Source organism: Gekko japonicus, unplaced genomic scaffold (assembly GCF_001447785.1).
Source record: "Gekko japonicus isolate JY-2015 unplaced genomic scaffold, Gekko_japonicus_V1.1 scaffold294, whole genome shotgun sequence".
Classification (NCBI taxonomy): domain Eukaryota; kingdom Metazoa; phylum Chordata; class Lepidosauria; order Squamata; family Gekkonidae; genus Gekko; species Gekko japonicus.
The window spans coordinates 1,253,200-1,268,184 of NW_015163614.1; the positions used below are offsets into that span (position 1 = coordinate 1,253,200).

At 44.6% G+C, this 14,985-nt stretch overlaps 1 protein-coding gene across 1 annotated transcript in view; it reads left to right on the forward strand.

The window, feature by feature from the left end:
- LOC107107127 (kynurenine/alpha-aminoadipate aminotransferase, mitochondrial-like) overlaps positions 1 to 1,578 on the forward strand; it is a 28,267-nt gene extending 26,689 nt beyond the window's left edge. Inside the window, exon 13 of the mRNA XM_015407369.1 lies at positions 1,534 to 1,578. Within this exon, the coding sequence (XP_015262855.1) occupies positions 1,534 to 1,578 (45 nt within the window). The remainder of the gene's footprint in view (positions 1 to 1,533) is intronic.
- Positions 1,579 to 14,985: the final 13,407 nt, after the last annotated feature.

The following is a 14,985-nucleotide window of genomic DNA, read 5'->3' on the forward strand; positions in this document are numbered from 1 at the left end:
CACTCTCTTTGAGCAATGTAGTTAATGCAACCCAGAGGGACTAGTTTTCATTGGGAGGAAATTTCTCAGTTCAACAAGACCATCATACCTGAATATTAGCCATTGTAATCCTCTGCTGGAGAGATTTCTGCAGTGTTGTACAAGAAGATGCAGACTGACTACAGGTCTTTCAGTGGCTTCTTTTGCATTAGCGTTAAGTGATTACTTAAATTATTTTACCAAAAATCATTAGCCCAGGTAAATAAGCCCCATTGGAAATATCTAAATATTTATCTGGTCCATTAGGCTGAAGATTCCCATTTAAGTGCGAATTGCTCCTTTCTTATGTTTGTGAGTGAAAACCTGTTACAAGGAATAAGCAAACACTGTACACATGGCAAGGGGGGGGATATAAATCATAGTCTGCTTTCTGATTGTAGCAAAATAAGAATTTGTGTCTTCTATACTAATATTTTATACCAGCACCCAAGGTTCCTTCCAGCCCAGCCATCTTTTCCCACCAGCTGCTGTTAGGAGAGATGATAATTCCTCTGCCCCGTCCCCCCACCCCTTAGCAGCGCTGCAATTTTAAAGGTTTGAAGTACCCTCCAGCCTTTTTTTTTAACTTTGAGATTTTTCAGCAACCATGGGGAATCCCCAGAGTTTGCAGGAAAGTCGTACTTCAGTGTAAGTGTGCCTGATCTGCAGATTTAGTGGTCCACATATGTGGCTGTTACTATAGATAAACTGAACCTTGCTAGATCACACCAGTGGTCCATCTAATCTGGCATCGTGTTTCACATAGTGGCCGATCAGTTGCTCTAGAGGGCCAAAAAGCATAGAGACCAAGGCCCTCCCTTGGTGTTATCGTTTAGCTCTGGATTTCAGAGATTTACTGCCTCTGAATGTCGAGTAAAAACTAATATTTTGAAGTCCAGACATTTTAATCTGCTTTTAATGAACACCACGTTCCCTCTTTTCCTAGGGTGGTAGTGATCTTTAAAAATTTGCCCAACCTCAAGGGACACTTGTGTCGGAATGGTTTCTGTGGCTACAGTACTGTAGTTAACAGTATGAGGACATTGCATGCTTGAGGTACTGCATTCACAGAGTACTTCAAAACAATAAATGTTTTGGCTATGTTTTTCCATCAAAAGAAACTTAATTAAAAAGCCTCCAAATATTTACTCTACTGGATAAATTTGTAATAAGCAAAACGTTGCAATACATAGTGGCTTCTTTGTATTCCTTTACTATCAAAAGAGTTAATCCTTTAAAAAGAATGTTTAATTAGCTGATAGCACCACCAGCAGAATGTATTTTTTAGTTACAATTGTTCATTTAAATTAGTTGGTCACCCCCAAGCAACACAGACCTGTCTTCTCTGTATTTCTTTAAAATTAATAGGCTTTATTTATCTTCACGGGCAAGAAGCTGAACGAACAAAGTGACAAGGCTGCGTGCATGCATTATTAGTTCATTCTTCTCTTCTCAAGATGACCTACGACACTTCTTTTTTTATATTTAAAAATGTTTACTTGTTCTTTTATTTAGGGGTTCCAGAGGCTGGCTGAACTTATAAGGGAAGAAACTGAATGAAGTCTATGACAAAGCAGTAGTTGTGGAAAAATTTTCACAGGCTCACATTCAGAGCCTGCATCTCTAATTTCACTGAGCATGCTGCTAAATAAATCATTGATTTCATCCCTTCCACAGTTGATCACTATTTCCAATATTTGGCAGTTGCTTTGGTAAAAGCAGTGTTACAATGGCCTACAGTTCTTTAGAGTAATACAGTCTGGTGCTTCCATGATATACAAATTCATTTTCTAAACATTCTGCCAATACTGCTGAATTTATCCCCTATTTCCAGCCAGGGAAAATGAGCTAAAAAGTGAATTATCTAAGGCAAAATGGCAAGTTGTGTTGTGACTGAGACTCAAGAATGGGAAAATTCTCTTCTCCCTAGCCTAGACTGCTATCTTATATTTGGCTAGAGCAACTGTTACTAGATCCATACGTTTTCACGTAGCATTCCTAACACTATTATTTTGCATTGGCTCCATCTAGTGGGCCCTCTCTAAAATGTGGTGGCTACCAGTTTAAGCAATCGAGACAGGCAGTGGAATGCTCAGAATCAGATTTCTCAAGCTGCTTTTCACCTGTGGAGGAAAAATTCAAGGATACCTGTAACTTCTTCATATCTCTTCCTCTTACTAGTGGGAAGAGGCGGAGATCTGAAAGACAGTATCAACAATATGCACACAAAAGGGGTGGGTGGGATCCAGGGAAGCAGTGCAAGTGCTGAACCAGTGTCTGGAGACAGTGAGGGACTGGATGTGGATAAATAAATTGAAATGTAATCCATACAAAATGGAAGCGTTGTGAGTCAGAAAGAAAGCTCCCATTTGGAATAGATGTATATAGCCCATTCTAAAAAGGGGTTACACTTCCCCCAAAGGTGCTGGTAGGTAGTTCTGAAATGCTCCTTGATGCCTGTTTATCAGAGGCAGGAGGCAGGTGGCAGAACTTACTAGGAATACCTTTTTCCAGTTTTGATTGGTTCAGCAACTGCAGCTGGTCCAGCCCATAGCTAGATTTATGCATGCCTCGGTAGCATCCAGATTAGGCTTCTGTAACCAGGAATCCTCAATGCAGGGATGCAGTTTGGCCCACATTCTGCTTACTAGTAGTGAGCAGGCAGACCATTTTTGGTTGAGGAGTTTGGCTGTTTGTGAACAGCTTGAGCATTTTTGCAGGCGTTGCATGTAATTGATGACTTCCCTGTGTGCTAATGTGATGGTTCGGAAGCTTCAAAAAGTATTATGAAAAGCATTTAGGATTATTACTTGATCCTGTTGAATGAACATATAATACCAGTTCTACAGCACCAGTTTGCTTCAGCATGCAATTCAACATGCTTTTTTTTTTTTTTACTTAAAAGCCCTAAATGGTTTGGGTTCAATGCCTCTAAAGATATCTTCTCTCAAATCAACCTGTCCAGGTCCTGGGATTAATGAGTGAGACCTTCCCATAGGAACCTTTGTTGTCTGAGCAGAGGTTGGTGGAGACCTGTTGTAGGAACTTTTAGACTGTGTTCCCAGCTGTAGAACTTCATCTCCTAGGAGCTGACACTGGCAGTGCAGGCCTTCCAGAAAAATACTCAGGACACTTATTTTCCCAAAAGCCTTTGACCTGACTGACTGAATACTGGATGGCATCTGGTCTTTTATTGTATCTTATGAATGCTTTTATGACACAGTGAAATCCAAGTAAAAAACTTACATTTTAAAAAATTTAAATTTAAAATAAAAAAATAAAAAATTAGTTCCCTTGGAAAGTTTAAGTGGGCCCAGCAGGCAGTGCACAAGTTACCTACAATAAATGAAGCAGTTTGGTGAGTTACCTACAATAAATGAAGCAGTTTGGTAAGAGTGGTTTTGAGGTGGTAAAAATTAGAAGGGAAGGAGTTAAGAAGTTTGGTGTAGTTTGGTGTAGTGGTTAAGTGTGCGGACTTTAATCTGGGAGAACCGGGTTTGATTCCCCACTCCTCCACTTGCACCTGCTGATGTGACCTTGGGTCAGTCACAAGCTCTGGCACAGCTGTCCTTCAAAAAGAGCAGTTTGTGTCAGAGTTCTCTCAGCCCCACCCACCTCACAGGGTGTCTGTTGTGGGGAGGGGAAGGGAAAGGAGTTTGTAAGGCACTCTGAGACTCCAAGTGAAGGGCGGGGTATAAATCCAATCTCTTCTTCTTCTTCTTGCCAGCTCATCTTCTCCTGAGACACAGCCTACCTAGATTCACCTTGCAATTTAAAAAATCAGAGGAAAACCCACAAAACTCCAAGTAATATGTAGTGTGAGCCTTAGGTAGTTTTAAAGGGGAATTCTTAAAATCCATAGAGATTACACAGAGCTGGTACAAAACTGGCTGGTGACAGCCAATGGGATAGTGTTAGCCAAATTGCCTTATTTTGTTAATTAACATGGAATATTAAAAAGCAATAGGCAAAAATTGTGGAAGGTCGGTAGTTCAGCAGTTCGAGACCCGAGTGCCGCATGACGGAGTGAGCTCCCGTCTCTAGTTCTAGCTCTTGCCAACCTAGCAGTTCGAAAGCAAGAAATTGCAAGTAGATAAATAGGTACCACTTCAGTGGGAAGGTAACAGCGTTCCGTGCGCCTTGGTGTTTAGTCATGCCGGCCACATGACCACGGAAACGTCTTCGGACAGTGCTGGCTCTTCAGCTTTGAAACGGAGATGAGCACCGCAACCCTAGAGTCAGATTCAACTGGCTTTCGAGCAAGGGAACCTTTACCTTTAACCTGTGTATACAGGAGTCAGAATTCTCAGAGCCCATGAATAGACACAGAGACTGTGTTGTTGAAATAATTGATTGCTTTACTAAATGTTCTCAAACATACAAACAATGACCAAGCATTCACACCCACACTACAGAGCTAGGAATACAGAGCTGAAAAGGATAGCGACGTTTGCATGAGCAGGAAATATCATTGGTGGGTGATACTTTATCTGTCTTGCAAGACACGTAGATCATGCAGTGAAAAAATGGAACACAATGAGAGGGAGGAGATCGTGAGTTGACCAGCAACACATGTGAACGGAATCCAAACAGGCCTAGATTTGGAACTAACAAGGTAGGACAGGGTTAGGAGAGGAAGAGGCAAGAGGGCAAGACAGAAGAGACCAAGAGAGCTCTCCTTAAATACCTAAAATGTGACCAGACACTGTGGCCATGTGGTCACCCGGTTCCCAGGAAATACTTTTTAAAAACCCTTAAACTCTGGATGGGGCATGAAGGGATTAATAGTTGGGCGACTGAAATTTAATGGTCATCGGGGAGTGACATTTCTGGGGGAAGAGGGTAAGACAAAGAAAAGGGTGAAGAGATCCAATCACACTGTAGGTCTGGTGCTTCACCTTAGTAATCCGATGCTTAGTGTAGATGGGTGGCAGAAAGGCTGAATGACTCCTTTTGTCCTTGGCTGGGCACATTTTTTTTCTTAGGTTGACTCAGGAGGAAGATAAATGTGTTGTTTTCCAGGTGAAGCTAACACACAAGGAGGCTGGGATGCTGCGTGATGAAGAAGAGAATCTCTCATAGCTTCTGTTCAAGAACATCTGTCCTTTGTCAGAGCATGGCTTCTGTCTCTGGTCTGCTGCTGTCTCTGCTTGCATGGGGGCCAGAGCTGTTGGTCTGCATCCCGGTGCCTGGTGTGGATGCAGAAGTTCAGAGGCAGAAACCTTCTGTAGTCCCAGGTCCACACCTAGCTTGGCATACTTGTTAGGTACAAGGCTCCCCTTGGCCACAGTGTACACTCCACAGTCCAGCATAGGGCACTTTTCTTAGGACCATAGCTCTGTCCCTTGTCCTGCCACACACTCTTCACAGTCCAGCAAGGCAGTGATATTTAAAAAGTCTATTTGTTTTGGGTGAGATACAAATAGGCCTCCTGTCTTACTGGATCATTCCACCACATTGGATACAGGTACTGTTTTGTAGAGTGGCTGCTACGGAGGAATGTCTTAAGAAATATAGGGGACCCTGGATCTGAATGGCTTTCTGATGGCTCTAGGGGATTTTCCTGTTGATATGATTAGTGCTCCTGTCAATGTCCTGGTTGGCCTCTGTAATGAGGAAATGACATGGGCAGTTGACCCGATCACGCCCTAGCATCAGGTGCTGGAGCCCAAGTATCATACCCCTTGGTTTACTAAGTGGCTGTGGGCGATGAAAAGACAATGGAGATGGCTAGAACAACAGTGGAGGAAGACTTGGGCCAAACCTGATAGGGCACAGGCAAAAGCTAATTTTAAAGCGTACTTCATGGCAGTGACGATGGCAAAGAAACACCACTTTTCTGCCACAATTGTGTCTGCACCGTGTAGGCCAGCAGAGCTGTTTCGGGTGGTCAGAGGCCTGTTGGGATCTGGCCCACAGATGGAGGTAGACTGGTTAGTGGCCCACTGCAACCATTTTGCCCAGTACTTTGCAGATAAAATATCTTGCATCTGTTCTGACTTGGTCTCTTATGTTAGTAGTGATAGGATTAGATGGTGCCATGGTTCCACTTTGTCCAACTGATTGAGATGCTTTTCAGTTTATTCAGTCTGAGGATGTGGACAAGATCCTTGGAAGTTTGAGGCCAATCATCTGCTTGTATGACCCTTGCCCCTCCTGGTTACTTAAAACTCCTGTGGGGGGGAAGGCAGACTGGGTTCAAAAGGCAGTTAATGCTTCCTTAAGAGAGGGCTGTAGTACATCCACTTCTAAAGAAGCCTATCCTTGACCCAGGGGATCTCAAAAATTATCAAGCAGGCTCAAATGTTCCATTCTTGAGTGAGGTGATTGAACAGATAATGGGTGGACAATTCCAAGCTTTCCTGGATGAAGCAATTTGTTTGGACCCCTTCCAATTTGGGTTTAGGATTGATTATTGGACTGGAATAGTCTTGGTCACCCTGGTGGATAACTTGCGACGGGAGATGGACAGTGGGAGTATGACTCTGTGTATTCTCCTGGACTTCTTAGAGGCTTTTGATACCGTCAATCCTGGTGTCCTCCCAGACCACCTATCTGGACTGGGATTGGGAGGCACCATTCTGGGATGGTTCCAGTCCAGGCAGGTTTCAGAAAGTGGTGCTGGGGGACTGCTGCTCAGCCCCATGGCCTTTGGCCTATGGGGTTCTGCAAGGTTATATCTTGTCCACTATGCCCTTTAACATCTATGCCCTTTAACATCTATGCCCTTTAACGTCTACATGAAACTGCTGGGTGAGGTCATCCAGAAATTTGGGCTGGGTTGTCACCAATATGCAGATAACACTCAGCTTTATCTCACATTTCCATATTATCCCAGGGAGGCTGTAGAAACCTTAAACCAGTGCCTGGAGACCATTTAGGAGTGAATGCAGGTTAATAAACTAAATCTTAATCTCAACAAGATGGAAATGCTACTGGTGGGCAGAAGGCCTGACCCAGGATTTAAGGTACCACACACTTTTTGGATGAGGTTATGCTCCCGTTAAAGGAAAAGGTCCACAGTCTGAGGGTGCTCGTGGACCCAGGCCTACTGCTGGATAAGCAGGTGGCAGCTGTGGCCAGAAGTGCCTTTAACCAGCTTCGCCTGGTTAATCAGCTGCAGCCTGTCCTGGGCAGAAAAGATTTGGCCACTGTGGTGAATGACCTGGTTACATCTAGATTAGATATGCAGGAACCTGGAAGAAACTTGCGGGAGCAGCTATCCCATTCTCCCACCTCTGCTTCTTCCCCTCTCCCCCTACTTCTCTCAGACTTTTTCCTTCCTGCCACCCCTTTCTCTCTCTCTCTCTCTCTCTCTCTCTCTCATCCCTCCATACCTTGCACTTCCTTTCTGCCACCACCCCATCACTCTTTCTGCTCCTGTCGTCCTCGCCCCCCCGCGACCTCCCCCCCCCCCCCAGCAGCAGTGGCAGCAGCCGCTCTCCAGGAATCACAACAGATTGCCCAAATACAGAGATCAGTTCCTCTCAGGGTTGCCAGCTCCCTGTTGGGAAATTCCTGGAGATTTGGGGATGGAGCCTTGGGAGGATGAGGTTTAAGCTTGGAAGTGAACTCAGCAGGGTATAATACTATCAACTCAACCCTTAGAAGCATCCATTTTCTCTGGGGGAACTGATCTCTGTCATCTGGAGATCAGTTGTAATTTCAGGAGATCTCCAGCCCTCACTGGGAGGCTGGCAACATTAGTTCCCCTGGAGGAAATTACTGCTTTGGAGGGTGGAGTCTATGGCATTAGATCTGTCTGAAGTCCCTCCCCACCTCAATCCTCACCATCCCCAGGCTCCACCTCTCAAATATCCAGGAATTTCCCAACCTGGAGTTGGCATCCCTATCTCCTTCCCATTCAACAGCCAACCTACCTATCTGTCTTCAGCTTTCCGTCTCCTTTCCTCCTGCAGTTTCTACTGCGGAAAACTATGGTCTTTCTCAACAGTGGGAACTAAAACAGTTTACATTATTCTCTCCTCCTTTTTATCCACACAACAACCTATGAGGTAGGTTAGGCTGAAAATATGTGACAGGTCAAAAATCACCCAGTAAGCTACCACAGCAAGATGGGGATCTAAATCCGGGTCTCACAAACCCTACCCTGAAGCTCTGACCATTATACTACACTGACTTTCATAGGGCGGCTGCTGTTGAACAGTAGCAAGCAGTCAGGCCTAGTTGAATCATGCACGTCAGGAGGTATCAAGTCACCCAGAGGGTGCTGCTAGGCCTAGGCTTGCCAGCCTCCAGGTGGGCTCACCCAGAATTACAACTGAACTCGAGACATCAGAGATCTGTCCCCCTGGAGAAAATGGGTGGACTCTATGGCATTATATCCAGCTGAGGCCTCTCCCCTCCCCGAACTCTGCACTCCTCAGACTTCACCACAGAATCTCCAGGAACTCCCCAATCTTGAGCAGGCAATCCTAGTCCTAGTCCTGATTCCAAAACCCCTTCATACTGCAGGAGGAATCCTTCGCAATCCCAGCTCCAGTTCTGCTTTTTGCTTCCTCCTCTGTCTGTCTGTCTGTCTCTCAGCCAGTCTATGTCTCACTGTCAATGCAATGGGGCCTGGAGTAGATCCTATTAATGGCCATTTCGAAAGGTATGTGGGGAAAGATTCAACCCTCCTTGGGGGTTGATTTTTTTGACTTTTTGGATTTTTCTGAAGAGTCACAGCATCCCCTGAATCTGTAGAAAACCTATTGGGGAGAGTGTGCCCTCATCTCTGGAAATAGTATCTGCATGCAGAGGGGACTATTGAAAATTAGATATATAGGCTGAGTTCAGACTAGCAGTTTGCCCTGAGATAGGCACGTGCCAGAAACATTCCACAAACGGATTAAAGGGGCCATTCACACAGGCACATCTGTCAGGCGTTCCCCAGCCGTACTCAGCCCGTCTTGTAGCGCTTGCCTCCTGAGTTTAAAAAGTACCTGGTGAAAGTGGTAGCAAACCCTGGAGAGTGCGGTCATCCTGCGTTCATCCCGCACCAACAAAGTGTGAATGCCGAAAGCCGCAATTGCTTGTGCGCTTATGCGCATATGCGCATATCTCCGGATTACCAAAAAGAAAGCTGCGTCTCGCTGCTGCACCTCCGCCAGGAGCAGGACAACAGTGCGAATGCTCCCACATCAATTGGTGCAATATGACCGGGAAAAAAGACTTGTTCCGGGTCTTTTTTGCCATGACTCCCTCACGCTTCAAACTGTCAGTCTGTCCTCGGTCATAGATTACTATAATGCACTCTGTGTCAGGCTACCCTTGAAAAGTATGGTTCAGAATGCTGCAGCCAGCTATGTTTCAGCCATCTAACCACAGTCTCCAGTCCCACAGTCAACATATCCGCAGGGCCTGTAAGGCAGAGGTGTTCCACCAAGTATATGATCAGGGATAGCAATGGTCTATCATTGACTCCCAGCTTTGTGGTTCCGTTCCCCTCTCATGTGTCCCTTCCTGACAGTTACCATCTGTAATCTGCGGTGGTGCAGACAGTAAAAAAAGCCTGCAAAGTAATCCATCAACAGCCTTAGGCTGTTCGAGTCCCACTGCAGCCAGGGCGAGCTCCCGGTCCTTGTCCTAGCTCCCACCTACCCAGCGGTTCAAAAGCCTAGCAAGTAGATAAATGGGTACCTGCCTTAGGTCCAGGGGGGCACCCGCCTTCTGGTGCAGTGGCGGCAAAAGAAGAACTGTGGTGCTGGCAGCAGACGACGGCAATGGGGCGATCCGGCAAGAACATGGCGGCGAGTCGACATCGAGCAGCAGGCGATCCGGGCGGGGACTGGTCCAGAGACGCCGCAATGCAAGCGACATAGCATGGCCGGAACCAATCGGACGGAGGTCAGTGCAGCAGTCGTTGCACAGTCGCGGACTGTGGAACTACCCCAGAAGGAGCCGCTGCGGAGCTGTGCCGAGACAGAACCCACCACGAGGAAGCCGCAGGAAGAAAATAACAAAAAAGCCGGCAGGGTGCCTGGTAGGCACTCACCTTTCCTATACATTGTGTGGCCCTAGCTAGGAAGTTATAAAATGCCCATGTAAACCGCTCAGAGCCTCCGGGATGGAGCGGTGTAGAAATTGAATAAATAAATATAAATAAATAAATAAGTAATGCATTGGTTTATTATGCGCCGTTATTAACTGACTGTTAGAGTTTTACTATTATAAAGCTAAATTTTTAACTATTTTCTCATGTTGTAACCTACCCTGAGCCCTGCAGTGCAGGGCAGGGCAGGGCAGAAATTGAAAGTATAAATATATAAATATTTAAAGTATTTATACATTGCCTTATTGGCTGAGACTAAATGCGAGAAGTTACAAGGATACAAAACCGGTACACATGAACACATGAAGGTGCCTTATACTGAATCAGACCATCGGTCCGTCGGGGTCAGTATTGTCTAGTCAGACTGGCATTGGATGTCCGGGGTCTCAGGGAGAGGTCTTTCACATTACCTCCTACCTGATCCTTTTAACCGAAGATGCTGTGGATTGAACCAGGGACCTTTGGCATGCAAAACAGATGCTCTGCCACTGAGCCATAACCCCTCTCCAAGGTAAGAGCACATTAACAAAATAAAAAATGGATAAATTAAAAATAAACATTTTAATGCTTCATGCATAAGCCCTGTGCAAACATGACAAGTGCACCCAAGCCCTCGATATGTTGAACAGGAGAGCAGAGAATTTTTCATAATGTTTTATTTTAAAAAAAACCCACCAGTTTTTAAAAGAAAACTTACATAGCGTCACCAGCAGGTGGCAAGCTTATATCATTAAATTAAAAACAAAACAAAACAAGGCTTGGCATGAAGCAGGCTCATGTCCTTGGAGGAGCATTTATGCTAGTCTGGTGAATCTTTTAAAAAGATTGACCTGAAATATAGATCAATAACTGTGATTTCTCTCCAATAAATCTGACAATGCTTTAATTAATCTCTTTGATATTAAATATTGCTTTTTTTAAAAACAATCTAAATTTCAGTGGAAGGAATGACTAGTTAGGTAAAGGTAAAGGTTCCCTTGCTCGAAAGCCAGTCGAGTCCGACTCTAGGGTTGCGGTGCTCATCTCCGTTTCAAAGCCAAAGAGCCAGCGCTGTCCAAAGACGTTTCCGTGGTCATGTGGCCGGCATGATTAAACACCAAGGCGCACGGAACGCTGTTACCTTCCCACCAAAGTGGTACCTATTTATCTACTTGCAATTTCTTGCTTTCGAACTGCTAGGTTGGCGGGAGTATGACTAGTTACATAAGGCTTTTAGAGAGTCTTAGACAAGTGAGAGATCCACAAGGACTTGTAGAGGGGAGGGAACCTCATTTGCCCCTCACTAACCATTTGTTCTTTCCCTTCTCTGGCAGCCCTTATAGATTCTTTCCTTTTTACTGCTTCCTTTTCTCCTGCTCACACTTCAGCCAACTTGCCTTTTTCTACCCGTCTTTAGCTTTCCCTCCTTCCATCCCCTTGGCAGCTTCGCCATAGACAAAGTCTAGCCCAGTTGCACAGTGGCCTCCATTTCAGCACTGCGTGCAGTGGCACAGTGATACCCACCACTGGGCCTGGCCAAGTTGTGTGGGTAGTGAGTTTCTGGTAGTTGCCACAGGACTTGTCCATGGTAAATCCTGTTCCATCATAGGTCACGACAGTGGAGGACATGGACAGGACCTTTTCCAGGGATGTCTCAGCTTCCCAGTCCACTCCTGCTCTTCCTCCATGGCTTTAATTTACACAGACCAAGGCTTGGAAGACTCGGCAATATTGTTGCAGCTGCTTAGCACCATACCGCCCCCAACAGCCACAGAGTTAATTGAGCATTGTTTTTTTAAAGCTACAGGTGTTGTTTCTATTATTTTGGGGAGTTTTAATTCCCACCCACCCCTTTTTCAGATTTCAGATTTTTCTGCAATGCTGGAACTTTTTCAGGTTTGTAGAGAAATTCTCCCAGTCTGCCTCAGCTCCATTCCGCAGCTCTATCAAGGATATCCTCTATGAGACCATTTGGAAGTAAATATATGGATACTGCTGTACTTTAAATACATCAGGAAAGATAGTATTAAATACTCGGAAAGGTTTTTACATATCATGCTTATCTCATTTGCCAACATACATGTAGCCCATTTACGCATTTACAAAATGACTTTCAACTAAATGTTTGATATACTTTCATTGAAACATTAAATGAGATTATATGAAAGCTTTCTCAGGGGAGATTAGTCTGTACCACTGTTCCTCGTGTGCAAATGATTCTGCAATATTGCAGATATAGAAAATGTGAAGTGGCCTTCATAACATATTACGGAAGATCTTGATTGTAGAATTTTAGCTCCCTGTATGAGCAAGTCTCTTCACTGACAAAACATACTTCACAGGACCTGGGAGTCCGGAGGAAAGGGCAGTCCAGGCTGCAAGCCATTGCCATGATACAACCTACAAGACTGTATATATGGGATGACACCAGAAACAGGGTCCATTTTACAAGGCCCAGAGGAATTATACTTCGGCCTAGGGTTCTTTCCTACACTATTATAGCCAGAGAACTGTCTTCTAACTACAAGAGACAAAACTGAATAAAATCTTTAATGTCAGTCCGTCACTTATTCTTCCGTAACTACCAATTTCATTTGCAGTTATAAAGTCCACCAGCCCTGTATTCTCTAGGAAACCCAAAACCAGCATATGAGGATAGCTGTACACGGTTGATACAAAGAAATTAAAGACAGTTGTGAATTCAGTATGCATGTTTTAAGGAGAAAATCAAATCATTTCTTGAAAATCATATTCCATTTATGCCTGCATACACTGAACTCTATAGCAAGCAGTCTGTAAGGACTTGTATTTGAAGCTCACTTAGAAGTAATTCCCAGTAGTTGCAACATAATTTAATGTGGAGGGAAATATTAATGACTAGGAAAAAGGCCCATTGTGGAAATAAATACAACGGCCTCTAGAAAGAGGCTCTGGGCAAGTGCCCCGGTCTTGGACACTCAGTGTCAATTTGCTGTGGCGACCTCAGCAAGGCATAATGACACTGAGTCCACCATTTTCTTCAGAGGAACTGATCTCTGCTACCTAAAGAACAGTTGTAATTTTGAGTGATCTCCAGCCCTCACCTGGAGATTGGCAACAATGGTTCCCCAGAAGGGAATAGTTGGTTTGGAGGGTGGAGTCTATGGCTTTGTACCTGTCCGAGGTCCCATGCCTCCTGAAACCTCACCCTCTCCAGGCTCCATCCCTCACATCTCCAGGAATTTCCCACCCGGAGTTGGCAACCCTATCTCCTTCCCAGCCAATCATCAACCTACCTTTATTTCCCCCTCACTCTTCAGCTTTCCACCTCCCACACACCTGCAGCCTCTCCCGTGCTCTGAAGCCCTGACTGCTACGTCACATTGGCTGTCATACGGGGGCCACCTCAACAGCATATAAGGATACAGAGCCCACCATTTTCTCCAGGGGAACTGATCTCTGCCATCTGGAAAGCAGTTGGTATTCTGAGTGATCTCCAGCCCTCACCTGGAGATTGGACACATTTTACCTCAGAACAGCAAAACTGTTTAGAATGTTAGAGGCAAAAGCCAATCAAGTCGCATATGCAAATGACCTCTGTGTTCCGAAGCAAAGGCCAATGAGGCTGCATATGCAAATAACCTCTGTGTTCTGACTGATCTCCAGCCCTGGCTATGGGGGGAGAGGAACAACAAAATGTTTAGAATGTTGGAGGCAGGACTCAGGCAAAGCAGCCAGTGGATAGGGAGACCCTCTGAATGACAGATCAGAGAGCGAACTGATTTTGGAGCGTGTGGAATGTTCTAGAGAAGTGCCACCACCATTCGGCTTTTATTTATAAGGGGGATTCTTCATGCATCTGATGAAGTGAGCACTGACTCATGAAAGCTTATGCTGGGAAAAGGTTGCCAGTCTTTAAGGCACCGCTAAATTTCTGATTAATTTTATTGCAATAGACTAACACAGCTATGCCTCTGGCATACTCTCTGGCATACACTCATCTTCTGAAGATGCAAGATCCACATAAAAAAAGATCCTGGAGTTATTGCCAATAACAGAGGCCTCATCCACTCTGTGCACTTCAAGTATCAACATGATAAATCAAATGGAGACAAAGAGTAGAAACCTAAAATTCCCTCTCTCCCTTTCTCTCTCTCTCTCTCTTACACACACACATCAGAGATAATCAAAAATAAAATATATCCTTATATACAAATAAGGAAATAGCTTGTGAGTGAGAACACACTTGCCATACTTCAGGGACAGATTAAAGAAGGAATTGCAGATATGCCAATATGTGTTGCTTATGTAAAGTGCTTTCATTTTACTGAAGAAATCCCCTGAAGTTGGTTGTCTGCCACAGCACCACTCATCTGGAACTCAAAGGAGAAGGGCACAACACTGATCAGTGGAAAGAATTAAGCGTCATACCAACTAGCCAACAAACCACCTATTTTGACTATTAAGGCCCAGCAGGTCATCACTGCTCTGTAAAGACCCTCAACAACAACGAATTATTAAAGTCTCATTGAAATATGATGCTGGTGAGCCAAAATAACTTGCTCGTGTGATTTTGCACCTAGACAGCATCTTGTTTAAACTGGGCAGCCACTTTGCATGATTTAAATAAGATAAAGGTGCAAGGACAAAGTCACATGGGTGAGCTCTTTTCCTCGCCAGCATTACAGTTACATCAGGCCCATGTTGGCAGCTGAATCAATGAAAAAAGAAAGATGCAGAGATACCTGAAGCATTAGAAGTCGCTGGGAAGTTTTATAGGAGAAATTATTCATTTGCATTGTTGCTATACAATGCTTTATTTATCATAAAGCAGAGTGGAGGTGAAGTTATCATTTTACAGCCATACAGTTATTGTAACATTATATATTATTTGATAGATGTTCAGTTATAAAAATGTCTTCTTTCACGCCAAGCCCTTCCATTTCTGTAGGGAA